At 40.4% G+C, this 22,198-nt stretch overlaps 1 protein-coding gene across 1 annotated transcript in view; it reads right to left on the bottom strand.

Annotated features, from left to right (window-relative positions):
• Positions 1–251: 251 nt before the first annotated feature.
• Positions 252–22,198, bottom strand: part of GEMIN8 (gem nuclear organelle associated protein 8) — a 28,188-nt gene continuing 6,241 nt past the window's right edge. Inside the window, exons 4-5 of the mRNA XM_039714480.1 lie at positions 20,592–21,057; positions 252–2,262 (exon numbers count right to left, since the gene is read on the bottom strand). Coding sequence (XP_039570414.1) covers positions 2,012–2,262; positions 20,592–21,057 — 717 coding nt within the window. The 3' untranslated portion in view covers positions 252–2,011. The remainder of the gene's footprint in view (positions 2,263–20,591; positions 21,058–22,198) is intronic.

The raw sequence follows: 22,198 nt of genomic DNA, 5'->3' as shown, positions 1-22,198 counted from the left end.
GACAGGGTTTTCCCCCAGTGGATACAGCAACCCTCCCATTCATTTTGCACCACACCATGCATGTGTGGTATTGCCTGACATTGCTGTGAAAGTCCTGTCAACACTCCTCGTGCTTCTCCATATGTTAAAACCACTTCTGCTCTAAGTTCAATCTTCCTTAAACAATACAGCAGCTAAAAGAAAGCTTTACCATCTAAGAACTGAAGTGTTGTAAGTATGGAGGTTTATTTATATAAAAAAAGAAAAGTAAATTACAAGGTGTTAAGGAGAAAATTTATTTGGTCAAAGGAAGGAAACCTAAACAAAACACTGAATTTTTGACAAAACCCACCACAAACAAGAATAACAACAAATGCATGACTGTTAATAATCCTTTTCTCTCTCCTGTCTCACTGAAATTTTTCAGATTAATCACACCAGAAGTCTTGGAGACTGGAACCTTTTCATTTCAGTGTTCAATTTAACTTCATCTGTGAAAGAGGTGGAACTGACATGGAAATTCTGCCTTGAAAAAACAGTAACTACTACTGAAAGCAAAGATAATCCAAACTGCACTGCAGACTTGCTTTGTTGCAGCTGCCTGCTGCAGAGGGCACAGCAACTGCTGAGTGTATTACAATGACACGCTAAAGAGAAACTCTGGATACTCAGTCAGCATGAATTGAAGTTAAAATTTTAATTGTAACCTTCCTCTGCGGCCAGGAAGGCAGATGAGGATGTCACTGTGAAACCAGAAGACGATTCCTTTGCCCTGGCATGGAAATGCTGCAATGTCACAAACTACTGCCCTTCAATACACAATGATATTTATCAGCAGAGCTTCACAGAGAGTCCTTTTAAGCATTCAGGGTACCATTTTCTAAGGAGCCACAGGTTTTGAGGGGCCAGTTCGGCCTCTCTTACACAAACACCAGTGTGCCTCACTCAGTGTGGGGCAAACACAATTGGCCCAAAGTAAAGAGTGACAGAAGCAGAACCAAAACAGCTAGTGCAGATGGATGAGCACATACAGAGGCTCATCTCTGTGCAGATGGATGAAAACACATCTACTTGCTTATGTTTAAATTTTGTGCGTGTCCTATGCACTTGGCCATTGGAAACCAGCACCGAAAATAGACATACAGCCCACAGGGCTACCTGGCTTCCACAGCTCTATATACATTGGGCAGATAAATTCTATCACTCTAATAAGCCTTCTTTAAAGATTCAAGCCTTCAAGCCCATTGCTGCTTTTTATTAGAATGGCAAAAATCACTCTAGGCACTGGTTCAATAGCACTGTGTCCTCTTAACTTTCTCTTCTGCTAAACAGATCTCCAAGAGACAGGACCACATCAGACTTCTGCCCGGTCCTCCCACCCCTTCATTAAAACATTTTTCTATATAATGTTGCTTTAGAGTCAAACTCCTGCCAGACGAGTATCAGTCTGGAAGAAAAACTTCCTGCTTTATTATAAACCTTTGAAAAAGAATTCCAATGTCTGGGCTATGGTAATTTGATAAGTTGTATGTTGGCCAGTGGGCTCCTGATTCTCAAAAAAATCCAAGATTAGCAGACATAACACTTCAAGCTATGCTGTGTGAAACACGATCCTAATACTACTATGTCAAATAAGACTAGAAAATGAGATCACTCAAATTCCTAAACAGGAAGAGCAGACAATTTCTAAAGTCTTTTTCTTCTCTGCATTGCTTAAATTTTCCCAGTTCACTGGGTATGGACGTTATGTTTCTTGCACGTGTGGTCAAGGCAAGTGGGTATCAAATGATTGAATTTTAGACAGGTTTGATATCCCTGCCCCTCCTATTACTACTTGACAACTGTATGTTGAATGGACTGGGAACATCACCGACAGACACTGGAAAAGAAAAAAGGCCAAAGAAATACATGCTGTCCTTGCAAGACTCTCCCTCAAAGCCCAAAATCAAAACTTGCAGTTTATTCTTTCAGCAGCCCAACCTGAGGCACCTGACTGTATAGCACTGTGCCACATCAGAGCACAGTCCAGTACTCACAGCTTAAGGGGAATAATGGGCCAGTATTTGGGCTGCTTTTTGTCACAGTTCCTATCAAAGATAAGCTGCATGGCAGCCTCCATGGCCTGGATTTTGGCAGCTTCAGCACCATACAGCTTCTTCATTTCTGCCATGCGCCTCTCCCCAGGTCTTTCTGTGGGCGGCTCCACAGAACGCTCCACCATCCTGAGCAGGTCTTGATCAGCCTCCACGTAGGGGTCCTCAGCCTCCAGCTGCTGCTGCCTCCCTAGACAAATAAACCATAAGAGATGTAAATTACTGGGCTGTCAACCAATCATGTTTTATTTTAACTTTTAAAAATATTATATATTCATATTTTTGCTGGGTCTAAAAGGAAAAAATCCACATGTTCTAGGATGCAGCTGCACTATTTTGCATAAAGGAATTCCTACTAAATATCATGATAAAGCCATGAATAATAATAATATAATAAATGGGGAGAAATGAAGATGATCCTGGAACTGAATCCTAAAAGTGTAGGAAACCTCTGTATTAGTACTACTAAGCAAAAATCAACCTTGCTGCATTTCTCCCCTAAACACACACAGCCCTGAAAAAACAACAACAACCCAAAACACAATCCGCCTCTCCCTCCCAAGAAAATTGAAAAACCCAAGCAAAAAATCCCAAATCATTCCCCATACCAAAAAAATCAAACAAAAAGGAGAGGTGTTTCCAAAATAATGACTTAGAAGCTGAGAAAGGAAACAATATACAGGACAATGCAACTTTAGCTGAATGATAGCCAAGAGAAAATGTAATCAGTTACTACTCTGTGAAAATGAACAAATGGGTCTGTCATGTCAGCCATTAAGTGCAGTCAATGAAACACAGCTGTAAGCATCGTGTTTGGATGAACTGTCCAAACTCAGTCATTTCTCAAGACTTGCAAAGTTCAAAGCTGGCAGCCTTACTCTATTGCTTTGAAAACAAACTAAACAGCACCAACATAAAGGCATGCATCAGCTCTTTTAAAGAGGATTTAAAACAATTCAAGAGGTGAAACATTTGGACCAATCTGTCAACAAAAATGCTCTGTGGTAAGTCTGACTGGAAGCAAGAACTTGGTTGTGCATGCCCAAATTTACCTCTGCTTCCTGGGTCTGCTATGACGAAAGAAACAATGCTTTGTGCAGTTAAAACATCGAAGTGCTACACAAAACTCCCCTCTTATGGGGACATTTCTACAAGAGAGAGAAAATCACCCAGCAGCTGAACTCCTCAACAACAAATGACCATCCTCAAAACCGTGTAAAAGGCACAGTTCAGTACTACTGACAGCAGTTGGGTTTTTTTAAACATCAAAAAGGACAGTGTCCACAGGTCAGGATGCATTGGTCACACACAGGACATGCTTCTCAGCGTTTGGTGCCATGTACTTCTGCCCTCTTTCACCCTAACTTAGAGATTTAGCTTCCACAATACACGTGACATCTGCAAACCCTAACCCAAAGTTAAATATCCTGACATTTGTGTGTCAAACATCTGCAGTTTATTTTTATACTGGAAAGTACTGTACCGAGCAGCCAACTGACTGTCAGCCTTCCTAAACGAATTATCCCCTGAACGGCATTCACAGAAAACAGATATTTTAAACTATAGGATCAGAAACTTCAAATTTGGGATCTGACTGACAGACACAGAAAGCTTTTGTCCTGTCATTTAAAACACCATTTGTGCTGGTCATAGAAGGGGCTTGAAGAGTTATTAGCCATCTATTCCAGAAAGCCATTTCTATGATTCTGCTTTAAGGGCACACCCCTGCATTAGGCTGCACTGCCAGAATTCACAAGGAAATGTACATTAGAGTCCATATGTGTTTTTGGAAGAGTCAGATTTATTTGGTGTTGGGCCATTTTAACCAGAAGGTCTGAATTAAAGGAACTAACATTGCCTACAAAGGGCTCAGCACTTCGAGGACAATGTACAGCACTCAGGCTACACCTTGCACCCCACTGAAACCAACTTCCTGGGACACCACGCTGCCCACAACTACACAGCACGCTTTTAAGCACAAACTTCATGCAAAATACACTGAATAGTTTTAGACAGATAAAACCAAACAAGACTATGCTGGCAAACCAATGTCTCCCACTGTAGATTACACAGCAAAACTGGCAAGGCAATGAATTGGACCCATATTTGTTAACTCTCTTGGGACACTAGATAATTCCTTGTACTTCTGTACTGCCCATGGAAAATTTTAGTTCTTTAGTTCCATAGCTGCATGCTAGAGGCAGCTGCTTCCTCGCTTATTTGCTGTAGAATGCTGTCTGATAGCTCACTGCTGATCCTTAAGAAAAAAAATTCTCTGGAGGTAGATAATGAATTCTTCTGTTTAGAAATTAAATGGATCTCTAGCAGAAGATTCATGATGGATGAGTGGATTACAGTTTAGTGTGCATTAATCTCCATTCCTCAATACAGAGTAGTTCATAAATCTGCAGATCCTAATTGTAACAATCAAAATAATAATACCAATTTAAATTCCATTCTCAGAATTACCTGATGTACGTCTGGAGTGTTTTACTTTACACTAATCAGATATAGTGCCTGTAACTTCCTAACTTGACTTCTGCTATTCCATAGCTACTGGTTAAAAAAATCCCAGAGTGATTGTATTACACAGTTTTAGACATGTAAATCAGGTCTAGAATTCAGGCAGAGGCTCAGGACAGAAATGTGCTATAGGGACCCCCAGTTTTTTGCACCAAAGGCTGGATTTGAGCACAGAACATGACAGCTGCTGCTGGTAATACTACTGCAGCTGTGTGGGATACATTGCAGTTTCAAAACAGTTATCTGTGCAGAGATACCACTGCAACAAACTCCAGAGTCATAGACAATCATAGAATGGCTTGGGCTACAAGGGACCTTAAAGATCATATTCCAACCTCCCTGCCACAGGAAGGGACAGTGTCCACCAGATCAAGTTGCTCAGAGCCGCATCCAGTCTGGCCTTAAACACTGCCAGGGATGGGACATCCACAGCTTCTCTGGGCAACCTGTTCCAGTGTCTCACCACCCTTACAGTAGGCAGCATTATTTGCTTTTACAGACTATCAAGGAAAGAAGTCATGAAACTAAATGGTCATGTAAACTACTGCTTTTCCAAAAACAAAATACTTCCAAAAATAGACATAAGAAATAGATAACAGAGAAAGTATCTATCTAGTGTCCTGTTGAGATGCATACTAAACTTTCTTTGGTGGGGCAAGGGCTGGGAAGTAGAAGTGCTGTAATTTCCAGCAGTCTGGGTTCTATCTGTTACCTCAGAGTTTAGTTTAAAAACAATACAAACCAGTACAACTAAGCTAAATGTGCAGCTTCATCAAAAAGCTGACAACTAGAATCTGACAATGGAAATACAAAAAAAAAATTAGAAGCTGTCTATAACCACAAGCATATGGAGACAATCAGAATTTCTCTGAAGCAAGAAACACATACTCATCCATGAAGCAGATAGCATGGTTTATCAAAATACGAATTCTCAGTCTGCAGCAATGAAGTCCCCAGCTCACTCTCAGATCAGTTTCACTTTCCAAATTCTCAAGTAATTGGGCTGCCAAGTTATAAATGCAAAACAAGCAATTTTTACACAATTCTAAGTAGTTCCTCCTTCTACTTCACACAGACTAAAATAAACATGCTTTCTTTTACAGCATTCATCTTCAAACACTGCCAAGCTTCCCCCAGTCAAGGAACAGTATTTTGCAAACGTTGACAAGGCTGGCAGGCAGCTGCAGTGGTGGTTGGTTACCCCACAAAGGAAAAGCACTGCTGACGTTTTCCCAGTTGGTCAGTTTTATTTCTTTTCCAAGATACTCTCTCTCTCTCTTGAAGCTTTCTTCAAAGTTAACTTATTCCTACCAAGTTCAGCTCTGCTGGGAAGTCATCGTTACCTGGCCAAAACCAGATGGGGTATCTTTTTCCAAACACAGTAAATAGAATTCTTTAACCACTAAGAAAAAAAAGTCCAGCTGTGTCATGCACCCAGTGTCCTGGGATACCCCAAAGTTATTGTATTCTGTATCTATCTGTGCCCAGAATGGGAAGTGCCTCTTTAAGACACTAGATCTGGAACTGGACCTTGGGGCCAGCAGGTGCCAGCTGTTTTGAAGTCAGGGTTGCACAGGCAGAGCTCTCTCTTGCCCACAGCTCTTGCTCTTTGCATTTCATTCTCACAAGCACAGAGCTGAGGCAGCACTGGTGGAGGCTCCCCTCTGGTTTTCTTCTGGGGTTTTTTTTACAAGGCAGGAAGTTGTTCAGCCATGTCCAGGAGAGCAGGGCTCCATCACACATAGCAGTGACTTGGGAAGACAATCACTCCAAATGTCCCTGCCTTCCTTCTTCTTCCTCCCACTTTATATACTGAGTATGATGTCAGAGGGTCTGGAATATCCTTTGCTCAGTTGGGGTCACCTGTCCCGGCTCCTCTGTCTCCTCCCAATCTCCCATTCATCACCAAGGTCCTCACCAGCATGGCAGCAGGAAAAGCACAAAAGGCCTTGGCTGTGTGTAAGCCCTGCTGAGCAATAACAAAAACATTTCTACATTATCAACCCTGTGTTGAGTGTAGATTCAAAACACTGCCCCAAACCAGTCACTGTAAAGGAAGCAAACTCTACTCCAGCCAAAACCAGCACATCTATCTAACTCATGCTACATTTCTGGGCCATCATTAGTAATTCTAGGCCTTATGAAAGTAAGTTTTGGATTACTGTTTCTCCCTTCACTTTTCCCACTTTTTATGAATGACTTCTAATCTGGTGTGTACTAGCTGAAAAGAAAAGTGAACAAATACAGACAACTATCTCCATGCTCTGGAACTGCCAAAAGAGGAGACTAACTACTGTTTTAGCCATTCACTGCATTTGGGCCTCCATATGCACACAAATGACCTCTTACTTACTTTCAGCAAGACTATGACCTAAGACATAAGCTATTTTCCCCCTAGGTCCTTAGAAACTCAGATGCCTTGTTTCTCTTATTTTATAAAAAGGGAAAATGTCTCACCCTTTTTGTAAGTTTGATCCACTTTACATTTCTTTCTTTGTAATATCCTTTGAGAAGCTTAAGTAATAATAAAAAAAATTCCTGTCCAGAACTTATCCTCTTTTATTAAAAGAAAAAAACCCCAGCAAAACCAAGGAAAAGAAGCAACTTCAAAACCAAAACCCAAATAAATTCCCTTATTTAGGAAGAAGTCTCCATGGAGAGACTTTGCAACATTAAAAGGAGATATAAGTAGGGAGGGTAATTATCTATGTCAGATTTAAATGAAAGATTTATACCCAGCATTGTGTGGTTTCTTGTACCATTTTTAGCTCTTGGTATTTATACATCCAACGCTCAGCTCACTGCAGCCAGTGATAATATTCCATCTGACAACATTCCTTATACAGACATTCTTCCCCACAGGTCTGGAGGTGCCCACACTCAGCAGCCTGCCATGTGCTGCCCCACACAATGGTAGGTGTGGTAAGAGACCGAGGGCTTGCTCCTCCCTAGTGTCAAATGCCATTACTGACTTTCAGTTGCTTGCTTAGTTAGCACAGTATTTTTCAAGGAAATACTGCATTTTCTCCAGTCTTGGTGTTTTCCATGATTTCAGACTGTGTGTTCACATAGTTGTCTGCTTATTTGAAATGGTTAATTATTTTCTGCTACTGCTGCGTGTGCACTTAGTGAGCTTTTCATCTTAAATGCTACCTGAGCTGATCTTGAGCAGCCCACACTAACAGTTAAAACCACTACCCATTTCTACTGATTAGAAACTCCTAGTTCTCTCTTTGAATGCCACTTCCCACGAGCCTATCTGCTGTGATAAGTGATCTGCCCACACAGGCTTCTCCATGCAAAATGCCAGCTTCTTCATCTTCCTAGAAAAGCTAAATACCTTCACCATAAACCTACATAAGAGGTTTTTTTTGATGTGATAGAATCAGACCATTTTATTGTACCCATACTTGCAGGAACTGGGCATAACATGGGGAAAATCAAAATCTTTGCCTCAAGGAATTCCACCGAAACAGGGATTTAAATCAGGATTTGTACACAGGATATTCAAGGAGTTTAATGTCTGCAGAGCTCTGGATTTCCACAGGGCTGGAATCTCAAGTACTACTCTTTATCAAGTGCAAAGTTTTGCAGAACAAGTTTCCATCAGTGGGAGTCTACAAGATACAAACAATTGTGACTTACCCCCACATCTGTAAAGAGAAAATATTCTTGGTTGCTAAAACCAATCGTGGTCCTGCTTGCTGGAAGGTTACTATGGAACACTAAGTAACTTACTGAAATTGTGGAAACATACTGAAAGAGAATGATGATTTTATAGCAGAATGAACAGCCTTGTTCTAGCTGTAAGCTGGCTTGGGGAAAATAGACTTCTTTTAAAACTTCTTAAATTTAAAACTTTGTGCTTCAAAAGATGTGACAAAGGGATTCCCCACGTGACTTTCCCCCTCCCATTTTTAGGAGAAGTCTGATCTCCAAGGACAGCTAGGCCCTATCTTACTATGCAAGCATTCTCTCCTATACAGAAAAATCAAATGCTGTGGCTGACTGGAAAACACTAATTCAGAATAAAAATTACTTTTGGTGGAAGTAATTGCTTTCAATGTTAAGCTTTCAGTTACCAGTCATGACAATCATGAAAGAGAACTACCAAACATCCTGAGGATATTAACATCCCAAATATCTACACTGACAAAATTTCCATCTGCTACTTGAGGAGAGAATGAGTTAAAAGAAATGGACTATTTCATCACATATATCTACAAGCAATGCAATATTCTCAAGAAAAAGGAAAACACTCCCTTTCAGAAATGTTTCAGGCTTTGAAGTAAGAGCAGATGTGATTCCTTGGCAAGCTTGTGGCAGCCTGAAACCATGGTTCCATGGACATTTTTCCTTCCTCAGCTACAAAACCAGCTTATGCAATTTCTGCTCTTCTCCCTTAGTTGCATACTCCAGCTCCCAGGTTCCTCATTCTACAGTTGTCTAAGGGGCAACACAAGAATCCTACAAAAAACACCCCCCCACCCCAAACAAACAAAACTTTATTTAGTTCTAGTACAGTTCAGTGCCCTGGAAACACCAGAGCAGGAACGAATGTCTAGGAAGAATAATTGCTTAGCCTGGCTTTGGCACCAAGATGTGTTTACTGAAGCACAGCCCAACTGAAACCTATTGCTAAGAGCAGGAAACAATCTCAGGTAAGAGAGTGCACTCCCTCAGACATAGTTGCAACAGGCTGTCTAAACAGACAGCAAACAGATTTTGCACATCTAACATACTCCAATACCTTCTTTCCCTGTAATCCAATTTTTCTACACAGCCTGAAGAGGACAGCTCTCTAGAAACAGGGCAAAACTACTTACCAAGACAGAAAATGGAGAAAAATTACCTTTGAAATAAAAAAAAATAATAGAAACCAAGGAAGTAAGATTAGAATTAAGGTGTTCCACTTTCAGGTTTGGTACTTAATGGTATGTGTCACTCTCAAGTTAATTAACCACATGCCTCACTGTAACTAATCTGTAAAATCAATCTAATACTTTAAAGAATTAATTATATAATTTTGTTATTTGGGTTAAGCAACTGGCACAAAGTTATACAGCTAACTGGAGAATAAAGAAGCCGATTTCTGTTTTAGAAATATGATTAAAAACCAAGGACTGTTCTGTGGTCTCCAAAACAAACTACACAGAAACAATACAAGCCTTCATGTCCATGTTTACATTAGCACTAGGCTACACTGGTTACTGCCCAGCTAAACATCAAATCACCTTTATTTTCTTCTATTACCTTCCACAATAAAACCCCTAAAAAGGAGTATTTTTAGTCCAACCAGAAAATGCACTGAAACAATTAAACCTCGTGAATATGAGACAATCAACCAGTCAATGGAACCTCAAGTGAAAGCCTGCTCTAGAATTTGATTGCTTTAAATCTAATTCACAATCAGGGACTTGTTGATGAAGAGGAGAAAACGCAGAGGTGAGCCCTGTGCAGCACACCACAGACACCAAGGTGTCTGTACCCTGGTGCCATCTGACACAATTAAACTGATAGGAAGTTGCTGAACTACCACTGCTAAGAAATTAGAACAGGATCAGGCACTGGCAGCTGCCTCTAGTAAGGATGAAGTCTACTTCAATAAGATTAAATACACACCAGCTGACTCTGCATTCCCATCCCCCAAAACAACTCCAATCTGTCACTGATGGCAACAATGCTGACACCAGACAAAGACAACACTGCTAGAGTAAACAGAAGGATTACTTAAATCTATATATAACTGTGTCTTCACACACATTTATGGCATAGTCTGAATTTACAGAGACTGAACAAGGAAATGTTAAAATTTAAAAGCGCTACTTTAAAAGCAAACCAGAACACAGAAGAAACATGAGTTTCACAATAGTTTTTTATGTGTGCCCTGAACAGAAATTAAACACATGCTCGTGGAAGAACATGGTTCATGATGCACTGAGCAGCTAGACAGCTAAATAATACTGAGTTTGGTACTTTCAGGAAAAAAAAGAAAAAAAAAAGAAAATGTGTCAGTCTTTAGATCAAATTCACATTTGAACTTCACAATGAAATTTCTTTCTTGACTCCAGACACACTACAGTGCTGAATTCAAGTTTTGTTTATTGCTTGATATGAGAAAGCTATTTTATCAAAAAGTCTTGAAAAAATTTTTTGGAGAGCAACCTGCAGCCATGTTACTGATTTTCTGGAAGGCAGTATAGTCAGGCAATGAATTGACCTTTCAGTCAACTGACAGGTCCAAAACTCAGTATTACCACAGACATGCAGAACTAAATAACAAGGTCTAATCCAGAGAAAATTAATTTCAGTAAGTAAATACGCATTTTCTCCATGCTGCTAGTAAACAATGTGTGCTGCCTGACCAAGCATTTGGAAAGAGACATCTGGAAAAAGGGTCAAACTAAAGGAATTGGAATTAAACATACCACAGGTTTTGGAAGGAAGGGTTGAAGGGTAACTTTGGAAATATAAGTTTCCCTCTGACCTTCTGAATTTCTCATTGCTCTCTTCAGCACTCTAGTAAATAAAATGTAATATACTTGAACTCATGAGGGTAACTGCTATGCCCAGTATTAAAAACACAACAAAACCCCCTGGGGACATTTGCCAGAAGAAACCCACAGATATGCATCTATTGTACCTTCCACAAAATGGGAATGTTTGACTTCAAAAGTAGTTCCAGGATTTGGTGCTGGAGCACAAATCTGAGCACTTTTTTTAAGAGAGACAGCTGGCATCCCACTTGTCAGAAAGTTAAGTTGTACTTCTTAGCACTTGGGAGCTTTCTGTCTCCTCTCTGTCACTTCAGCAGGATAATTCCTACATTAAGTATTTCAGTGACTTGATGAAGACTTTACACAAAAGAGAGCCACCAGACTAAAAGCCTAGTCTGACAGCCTGCTCATGACAGAGGTCAGTACCTAATGCCAAGGGAAGGATGCAAAAGCAGAGAATGCAAATGTCTACATGTCACCAGCATCACCTAGTGAGAAACAGAGAGATCAGAAAAATGCAGATGCTTCTCCAAAGCCAGCCAGCTGCTCTGCAATCTACCACCTCAACACCTCCTCCATCAGCATGTTGCACATGATGCAATCTTCACAGTCTGGACACTTCTACATTTACCAGTGGCCAAAAATCGCAAGGAAATGGCAACTGATGAATTTTAGAGTGATTCTGCCAACACTCTGTTCAGCAACCACACCAGAAACTGCAGCCCTTCTAGAAATCAAGGTGTTCTGCAAGGCTCGTACGAAGTGAGAGCAGCAGTATTGTTTCAGCATTCAAACAACCACAGAAAAACTGAGGCCCAGCACACTCTTTGGAGACCTACATTCCTTCCTACAAATTCTGTGAATACAGAGCTGACTTTCAGAGCAGCAATCACTTCAGCAACTACAAAGGAAATTAAACCCAGGAGGTTCTTATCCAGCTAAATGTAAACAGTAACACTCAATGGTGTAACACCAGCATTATTTATTTCAGTAAAAATACCCATTTAGTATTTAACCTTCATTCTTTTACTTTACCTCCATGATTTCAGTGTACTAGAGCAGCGATCTGACAAAATCAGACATGTGTCTGAAAATACTGTGGAAAATTTTGATAGTCACATAAACAGCTTTGGGTACTTTGGAGGTCAACAACTGTAATAATTGTAGCACTGATGAACAGCTGGATTGCTCTGTACAGGGTACTTTATAGGGTTACAGCAAAAGTGTTTCTCATGTTGCTGTATCAACCTTCTCTATTTCTCTGAGCAACAGGGAAGTGCTATCACCCCTAAAGGTCTAAATAAACAGAAAATGGACACAAATTCCTAGAGCAGGAGGTGTTCTAAATTCCTTGGAATGAGCTTCACAGCAGATGACATCGCATGGTGGCATAGGTGCTCAACCCTGACACTGGAAAAGACAAGAAGGACAATGTTCCCTGTATCCTTAGGGTTTAAGATGCATCACCCTTTGGGTATAAATTACTAGGTTTTTTCTTCCTGGCAGGCATATGGAAGACAAAGACTATTATATGGGATATTTGTTTCTGAATTCTACCTACACTGAAAGCTTTTGTGGATCTAGTCACAACCAGCACATCCAAGGCTGTGACAGAAGTCTGTACAGGCCACCCAAGTCTGAGATGGGTGGCCTAACAAACTCTGCCTGCCTCTCTCACTTGATTTTCAGCATCCAAGGAAATGAGTTTTGAAAAGACCCAGGCAGATGGAAGTCTCTGAACTGTCAGTTTCTGCCATGCCAGCACCCACACTTCCCTAATGACAAAGGATGTGAACTCCATCTGGATGCTTCTCATAAAACTGAGGCACAGTGAGAGATGCTGAAAAGCAAATGGTGCCTCTGAAGTCTTGGCACTAACAACTCCCCATTAAAATGAGCTGGGGTAGATTACCTGTCTCCAAGCAAATCTGTCTGTATAGGGGATTTGCTTTGCAACAGAGAGACCTAAAATGTGTTACACTTGAGGTATTTTGCTGCCATGCTCTGTTGGAGCTTCTCAGCAGATATTGTACATCACGACTGCAGAAAGAAGACATCATCATTACATCCATTTCTACCTGGTTCTCTGGCATTTGCTTTTCACTATTACTCCAGTGCTGGACACTCTCAAACTTTAAACATTCTTTCTACAACAAATGCTCCCCGCAGTAGATACCAAAATAGCTTGTGTTAGAAAACACTTCATAGTCCACAATGTCACTGTCCACTTACCAGGTTGAAAGTATCACACTAAAGGCAGATGAATTCAGATTTATCATCAGAGAACTGAGGCACAGCTCTTCCCTAAGATCATTTAGATCCAGAAATGCTTCATGTGGCACCCAGACAGAACCAATCAAGGAATTTTAGGGAAAAGTGCATCAACTGTGAAGACAGACTGCCCAAGCTGAGTGATTAGCACAGAGGTGCTTTTACGCCACTTTTCTCTAGAGCTGTGTTTGTCAGCATGGTCTCACCTGCTCTTTTCCACAGCAGCTGCAGCTGCTTTAACAGCCTTCACTTCAAGGACAAAGAATGAAGAGGAGACTAGAGGAGCCACTCAGAGCAGCTGCAGATGCTAATGGAATAACCAAGCAGGCAAACCTGCCTTCAAAAAATTACCAGCACCAGTTCTGAGTGCAAGCAGCATCTTCATCTTCCCACACCAAACTGTTCCCATATGAAGCAATCTTCCATAACAGCATTCTGAAAGGAATGCTTGCTCTTACAACAAGACTGGGGAAGGATTCTTGCTGCACAGGTGGCCTCAGCCCTGGCGCCCAGCTGTTAGTTTTTTACCAAAACTTTGCAGAGCCCAAGTATGTCTCAGCAATACCTTCAATCCTTGGAAACCGCACGGACACAAACAGGCGCTGACAGTCTGTGTGATCTAAAACTGAATTATCACATGTATTCTCTTTGTAAAGAGAAAATTCCAGTGGCTGATCCATCAGAGAAAGCTACTGACCAGTTTCCATGGGATCCTTCTGCAACCAGCAACTACCAAAACCAGGTATCAAATGGATCTCAGATGGTGAGGGACAAAGCTGCTGAGAGGAGCAATGACCTGTCTCTCCTGTTTTTATTCCCGTATCCTCAACACAAGTCCAGTCAGAAAGAATTTTACTGCATTACTGATTTATCAGGGCATCAACAATACCAGATTACCAGACTTCTCTTACCGAGTCATGAATAACTTAGGGATAACAGCTACCTGGGAGAAAGAGTAGCTCAAATTCTGTTTGTTCAGCAAAGGTGTTGTCAACAAGATGCATTTTGGTGACAGAGATGACATCTAAGTTAACTGTTAAGCAAAAGGTCTGTAAAGAACACTTAGATCAGATTGTTCATTATTCTACCATTTGAGGCTTTTGCTTTCTTCCTGAGGTCCTCAAAACCCCTTATAACATGAATAAACTGAACATCTCAACAAGCCCCCCTAGTGTATGTGCTGTCTCACTACAGTAAGAGGAACACATCAGGCAGACAAATAAAGGATGACTACTTCAAACACAGATTTCTGAAGTTTAATACATATGTTCATTTTAAGAAGCATTCTTCATTTCCATCAAATTTAAGAGGAAGTAGAGGTGTTCAACATCTTGGCATTCCTCTTAAAGCAACACCTACACTACAGTCACACTGAACCACATGAGCTTCTTTTCCCACGCTCCCACCTATAAACCTGCTGTAACTCAAATACCAATATTCCACAGCATGCTTATTAAAAAACAAGACCAGTATAGCTACTGGCAAATAGGGAACTGACATTCCAGGTCCCAGCTCAACCCAGCTGTCCAGGCTGCACCCATGGGGGCTGGTACACAGAAGTCCCAGATGCCACCTAGGAGCTGATGCCTGCAGCATCCCTTAGCAGAACACAAGAAGCCTGGCCTTGCCCTTGTGTACTTTCAGGGGTTGGCAACATTGTCAAACAGACTCAGCCTGAGGCACATACACATAAGAAAGACTTTATATATAATTTCTAGTACATGTATTAACTCCTCTGCAACTCTCCAGAGCACACAGCTCAGTTTCCTTCCTTGAGCTTTCCAATGTCTCTCTTCCATTACTTCCAGCAGCAGCAAGCCATAGGTTCACAGAGCAAAGACACACATTCTCTTAAGCTCAAATTCTGTCTTTAGCATAGGATCCAAGGACATTTTCTTGACAATATTTTACAAATTGATATGCTTTGTATAATGATAACCTTGTCTGTCATGAAACAGATCTAAAACTGTGCCAGTCTTGCTCTTCAGACTCTCTAATTTTTCAAGTAGAGATTAGTTTTCAATATTAAAGCAGTGAAAATTGTGGCACTTTTCCTTGTTTCTCTAGTAAGGAGGCATTTTCTCAATTGTTGGCTTCTGGTACTGAATAACACAACCTCTGCTGGACACAGTGTGTGCACTTGGGAAGATTCTGTTGCCACACAGCAAAAGGTTCAATCATCAGGATCAGAGATGTGGTACAAAAAGAGTAACTTTCATATTTCTTCTTCAGTTCACAAAACAACATGTTTCTAAAGCATTTCTCAAGCACCCACACATACTGCAGAGAGCACTCTTATTCACAGGCATTTCTCAGAAGCTTCAGCATCTCAGCTTCTACAGACTGTGACTGAAGTTCATGCCAAACAAGGCTTTTTGGTTTGTCAAAAAGTTTGTCAACAAAGGCTGTTAAAGGCAGGGAAGTTGAGCAGATATTTAAAAGTTCACCATCCACACTGCCTGGACAGCTCAGGGTAGTGAAGAAGAAAGGAAAAGAAACGGTGGGGAGTTTGTAGTTCCAAGAATGTGAGCTACAGTCTTATGATGAAAAAGGCAGATAAAAAACAGGGAAAAACATTTACCAAAAATGAAGGAAAGAAGGAAAACATTGTGGCAAAAACCCTGAATCAAAGGCATGCAGGCTTTAAACAAAACCAAAAGCTTCATGGATATGGTACGATTCAAACAAGTTACAAAACATGGAAAATTCCATTACTTCCCCTTCACAGAAGAGGCAGTGGCAACTACATCTTTCAGAGAAAAAGAAACCTGAGGGGAAAAGCCTGCAGACTGCAGTTTTGAAACAAACATCTTCATTCACTATTTCCGTTCATTTCTAAAAAAAATATTTTCCATCTAGCATAAAAAAAATTAAGTTCAGACATTATTTTTGGGAAAAGCTGGAGGCTATGTGTGGGCAATAGAAAGAGAGGCTTTGATGGAAAAATTAGCCAGAGCATTAACAAATGATAGACTATTATCCTTCAGTAATGAACTGACATGATGGTACTTTCCCTTGCTTTTCTTTGTTTTTAAATAAAGGATTCTGTCTATGTCCTGTTAACTACTACAGAATGGTTCTCAATGTACTAGCAATGCTGTACTCACTCAAGTTTAGCAGCGACTTTCTCTTATATGCAAAAGGAAATAAGGAAAAATTGTATAAGGACAAACTACATGTTTCAAAGGCTAAATTAAAAAGCGTAATAAATATGTGCAATTAGACAATTTACAGAACTGTTAGGGTTGTGATTCTTCCTATCTTGATTTTTGCCCTTTTAATTCTTGCAAATGTAAAAAGGCAACTTACTGCATTCTATGCTTTACATCTAGAATGCCTGGAGAATCTGCTACCATACTTAGGTCTGACAGGTATGGTAACCCAGGAAAACAACTTCATGATTTTCAGCTGCCAGAGGGAAAACTTAAATACAGCCATTTAAACATTCCCAAGATGCATAGTATGCTTGGATCACCAGCTACATGAAGAACCTGAATGACAGACTAGCCTGACAAGAAAACTCTCTAAAAAAGAGAATCACTGTATAATTACGAATGCACGTGAAGAAACAACTGAAGAGGAATTAAAACTGTCTGTAAGGGTTTTAACCAAATGCCATTTATCTAAAACATGAGATAAGCTGGCAGTGTATTAGCATGTCTGAGTTCATACATCCTCAGCCAAACTTTACTCATAATTACATCTGGGCATTCCAGGAACATGTAATTGACTACAACACATGATAAAAATACAAAAACTAGTAAGAAATTGACGTGATTTCAAAGACAAAAAGAAGATTGTTTTAAAAGAGGTTGGTTGTGAACTGTATCACTGCAGAAGTGTTAAATCATTCAGCAAGTTTGCCAGTTTCAAAGCCCTTACTTTTCAAGTTAGCCAATCACTGCAAATGCCCACTGAGAAAACAAAACCAAAAATCCTACAGAAGTTAGAGATCTGCTTGTTCTTCAAGTTTGTGGCAGCTACCAAGAAATGAAATAAAGCTTAAGTTTTCTTCTTTGTCTAGTCTGACACAACATCTTTTTTATCTGTGGAGCTTTTCTCTTTGCAATTAGCAATAAGGATTGTATGTCGCCATGTAAGCTCAAATGCCTTTCACAAAGCCACAGAATCATTAAGGTGGGAAAAGACCTCCAAGATTGAATCACCTCATTCCCACCTACATCACAGGCCTATTTAAGTCTCCCACAGTTAAAAAGTTTGCAAGACTTTATCCTATGATGTCAGCAGGTGGGAAAAGACCTCCAAGATTGAATCACCTCATTCCCACCTACATCTCAGGCCTATTTAAGTCTCTCACAGCTAAAGTTTGCAAGACCTTATCCTCTGATGTCAGAAATCATGATCATTTACCTCCAGCAAGCTCTAGATGAGGCATTATAAGTGAAGAGTCTGCCATCAGGTAGGATTCCTTTTAATCTATTTGATTATCCTTCTACATGTTGATGAGACATCTGTGGATCAGGTGTGGGAACCAGCTATATCTCACATGAAAAATCAAGACTCACTACATGCATCCAAAATAGATGCATTAATGCTGTGTAGTATTTCCTAACTTTGGACAGGTAGAAAAACACCAAACTAATGGAGGTCATCCTCCACAAAGATTGGTATCCCCTTCCTTACGTGCCAAACTCCCATTCCCATTTGCCCCACTGATGCTCTGCTCCCTTGTGACTCCCCCCTCATTAAGCTGCTCATAAGCGTGTATCTAACTCTTGCAAACTCTTTTAGAAGAGCAAGCTGTGAGTCTCCTCCCAAGAGAACATCAAGGTGTAGGGCTAGGAGGCTGTGAATCCCACCCGGAGCCCCTTATTGATGCCAGAGGAAGAAAACATGAGACACAGCCTTCCCCTTAATGTCCTCTAAGGACTGGCCTTTACTTTAACTGATCGTCAAGGTCCCTATTGGTATTCTACTGTGGCACACCCAAACAATCAAATTTTCTTTAAGTGCTATGTAAAACTCTTGCCTCACCCTTACAAATCTCTCTCTCAGAAGTGGAGGTGTAAATTTCAGGCATTACTGAGGTTTATGCTACCCAAGTTTCTCTATAAATCTGCTCCTAAGGACATTCAGTTTGGGATTAAAAGGAAAAGTCATTAGAGAGAAAATACTCAAGTAACTGAGGGTTTCTTTTGCGGATGTGTTATCTCAATCTTCTCAAGCATCAATACAGAATGACAACTGTTAAACAGTATGAAAGATATAACATGATATTGCATCATTATGGATCACAGCTTAATGATCCTCTAAATTTAATTTTGTTCATAAACAGCAATCAGGAAAATTAATAAAATTACCTCTTAAAGCAGAGTACTACTGCCTTCAAACACGGTCTCCATACCAGCTCATTTCCACACCATCAGAGAAACAATGATTTTCCCCTCCTCCTGCTGCTTATGTTTCTTCTTTTGAGAAACTTTAACAGAATAAAAAATTTATTCTACTCTCCTTTTCCCTCACCTTACAAGAAAAAAATATTTCCAAACAAGATCGTACTGTTTTTAATTACTCACAAAATTAGCATTTAAAAAGCAATATTCACCCTAGATTTCTGTGTCACTTTTAAATTTTATTTAAGTCAATTACTTGTTTACTTTTTCATGCTTTGAGGAATTAGAGATGTTTACTCAGCACTATTCTTACTTTATCAGGAAAGCTACTAAAGAAACTGAGGCATGCAGTAGTGAAAGACCAGAGCCTGCTTGAATTTGCATGAAGATCTGCAATAGTGCCACTGAAGCACATGGAGTTACACTCATCCAGAACTAGGTTACTACACAGCACAGAGCAGAGACCAAATCATTCCAGAAGGCTCTGAGTACTGCTGTGGTGGAAGGAACAAAAGTAAAATCTGTATTCTGAGTCATAAACTTCTCCCAATTCACCTGCTCATCATAAAGAACAAATCATATTTTTAGTAAGCACAGCCAGTGAGGGGTCAGGAAGAGACTAAATGGCTACACCAAGGTCATACAGGATATTTGCAACAGAGAACATCTCTAAGACCTGATCTCCCAACTTCCAGGATACCACCTTTAATCACTCACATGCCTTTAAATACCATTAATCATACTGGTCAAAAAAATCCAAAGAAAATGTTCTGCATTCCCAGAAGTAGCCCAGTGTCTTAAAGCACCATGTATCTCATCAAGGGAACATTTCAACAGAGAACACCAAGCTGATTCTGCAACAGCAGGATGAGAAAGGGATTCATATCAGGCACTATCACAGAACTCCTTAACTCAGTTTCCTGTGCTAACTAGATCAACTGTACATCACACTGATGAGAAGTGTGAAGTTAAGCTATCAGCTCACCCTCTGATACCTGCTGATCAAAGAAATTAACATATTTTTTCTTTCTTTCCCTTTCAATCATTGCTTTTATTTTATGTTTTTAGAATGTTTTCTCTTTCACAGAAGCAGGAAAAGCTCTATTACACATTCTTTACACTTATTTTCTACTGAAGTAATGTGAGAAACGTTATTTTTATTAATCTGCGTTCTTAAAACAGATAATTTTTTCTGCAACACCTGTATATGAGTAAAGTGTCAATAAAGTACAGAAAAAAACCTATATTCTGTTAAGGATTTCACAGAAACAATACCTCTGAGGATCAAGACCTGAGAAAAATCTTAAGACTTACATTCCCTATCAAAGGACTTGGGTCCAGATCAAGATGCTCAACAAAGAGAAACTTGTGATATAGTACAGAATGAAGAGGATGCAGGAGGAGGAGAAAAGGGTAATGAAATTTTACTGCCAGGTTAGCCAAAGAATAACAAACAGAATGGCTGCTCCATGTTATAAAATACATTGAGGCTTACCCTAGGGTTCAGTGATGTATTCAAGCATTTCCTGTGGGTTCCCCCCTCATACATATAGCATATTAACTAGATTTAACCATAAAAATTCTGGACCTCTTTTCCTCAGCACTGAAGATTAATACTGTCTTCTGGACAAAAGTGTTATTCTCCTCTTTGCAGTCGTATTTCTCTCTCTCACCAAAAACTTTTAAACATCTTCTGACACTTAGTTCTATTGAGTGGTACTTAAGTGCACCCATCAGTTCTGCCTATTTTAGTCAGTTGGCTTGCTCACTTGCAGTGCCTATTTCTGTGAATTCTTCCAAAACCTGTAAATGTTGAAGCCACCCAGCACTCAATGTTATGGCCACCAAATACCACAGGACAAGCATGGACTTACGCAGCTCTTCTCGGTGCCTCTCTGTCTCTGCAAAAAACTGGCGAAGCTCCTCTGTGATCTCCATGTTACTCAAGTCATATTCTATCTCTCCTTCAGACTCAGACTCTTCCTCCATTTCAGAGTCCCTTTCAGCATCCTCTTCCATTTCGGAGCCCTCATCAGCATCCTCCCTCTCCTGGTAGGCACCTGTGTACTGCTGAGCTCCCCCATGGCATGGAACTCTGACATCTGGTCTATAGCTGGAAGAATACTTTTGGTTATGTGGGAGATCATTCCCATGCCAATCTGTGTAGTGGCTGCTGGGAGAGGCTGCAGCAGGATGCCACGGATGCCACGGCACGCGATAGACGGACTCCATGGCTTTCCTGTAGGCTCTCTGGTGCCTGCGCATCCAGCGCATGGCTAGGGCATAGTGCCTCCAGTACCTCGTGTACACCCGCTGAGAGTACCACGGCTCCGTGTCCTCCTGCAGGAAAACACCAGGGAAAAATCAACCACACACCACAGCACTGATGCTCCCCCACTAAAAGAAGGTATAAAGACAGAGAGAAATGAAGAGCAATTGAGGGGAGCAACTGCAAGCACAATGCTGCCTTTTAATCTTTAGTCATCCTTTAGCTATGATAGAACACAGAGATTTGAAAAGCATGTATGAGCACAGTGTACTTGCACCACACCTCATTACTCCTACAAGAGACTCCTTTGGCATCAACTACCACTGAAGAACTAGAAACAGAGAAGTTGTAGTGTCCAGAAGTTATTTTCAAAGTGTTCATGCTAATACAGTAAGAATCTGGCTTTTTTAGGAAATATGCAGTGTGATATAATCCACAATTCCTTAGACACTCACAGGAGTTTTAAGAATTGAGTAATTCCAAGGTGTAGAAATTACACCCTGTACCTAATTTCCAACTCCACAGACAGAAAACACAAGGGATCAAGATTCCTCTGCATTAAACAAATGCATTCATTTTATCCAGTAACGTATTTTCTCCAGTAATGTATTTCCTCCATCTGCCTGCCAAAGTTTCTCAGAAAAGGTCAAAGAGCAATTTAGACAAGTTCATATATCCACCATGGCCACAGTCAAAAACAAGACTGTATTTAGCCAAATGCAAGCTGCCAGTAAATCTCCCTTTTGTATCCATCACCAGCCGAAACATGCAAAGAGGCAATACAGTGCCACTGATAAAGTACAGAGAAAAACAGTTCTATAGAAAGAAACATAGTGTAACACACCTTCTCCTGTCTTCCACCTAATCATAGTTTTCCTTAAAGAAGTTTCAGGCTGTTCAGATTTCACCAGCAACTACAAAGCCTCACAGTCCCTGTAGCCTTAAGCTCCCTTCATACAAGCCATTTCATCTCCCACCTCATTCTACTCTCAAAAAGCAGGATAATAGAGGATCTTAAAAAACAAAGCCATAAAGTAGACTAGAGCCTAGAACAAGTAAACTAAATATCAAATATTTTCTCCCTTTCCCTCAGGTCTTAATTTCCATAGAAAATACTTTATCTGGAGTAAAACAGAATGCCTCTACTTTAAATAGGAAAATTTTAATTAAGCCATGTTCTGGCAAACACTCAAAACTATGGCAAAACTAGCT

The sequence above is a fragment of the Passer montanus genome, unplaced genomic scaffold, assembly GCF_014805655.1.
Source record: "Passer montanus isolate IOZ18808 unplaced genomic scaffold, ASM1480565v1 scaffold3, whole genome shotgun sequence".
In the NCBI taxonomy this organism is placed as follows: Eukaryota; Metazoa; Chordata; class Aves; order Passeriformes; family Passeridae; genus Passer; species Passer montanus.
This window is presented reverse-complemented; position numbering and strand designations above follow the sequence as displayed.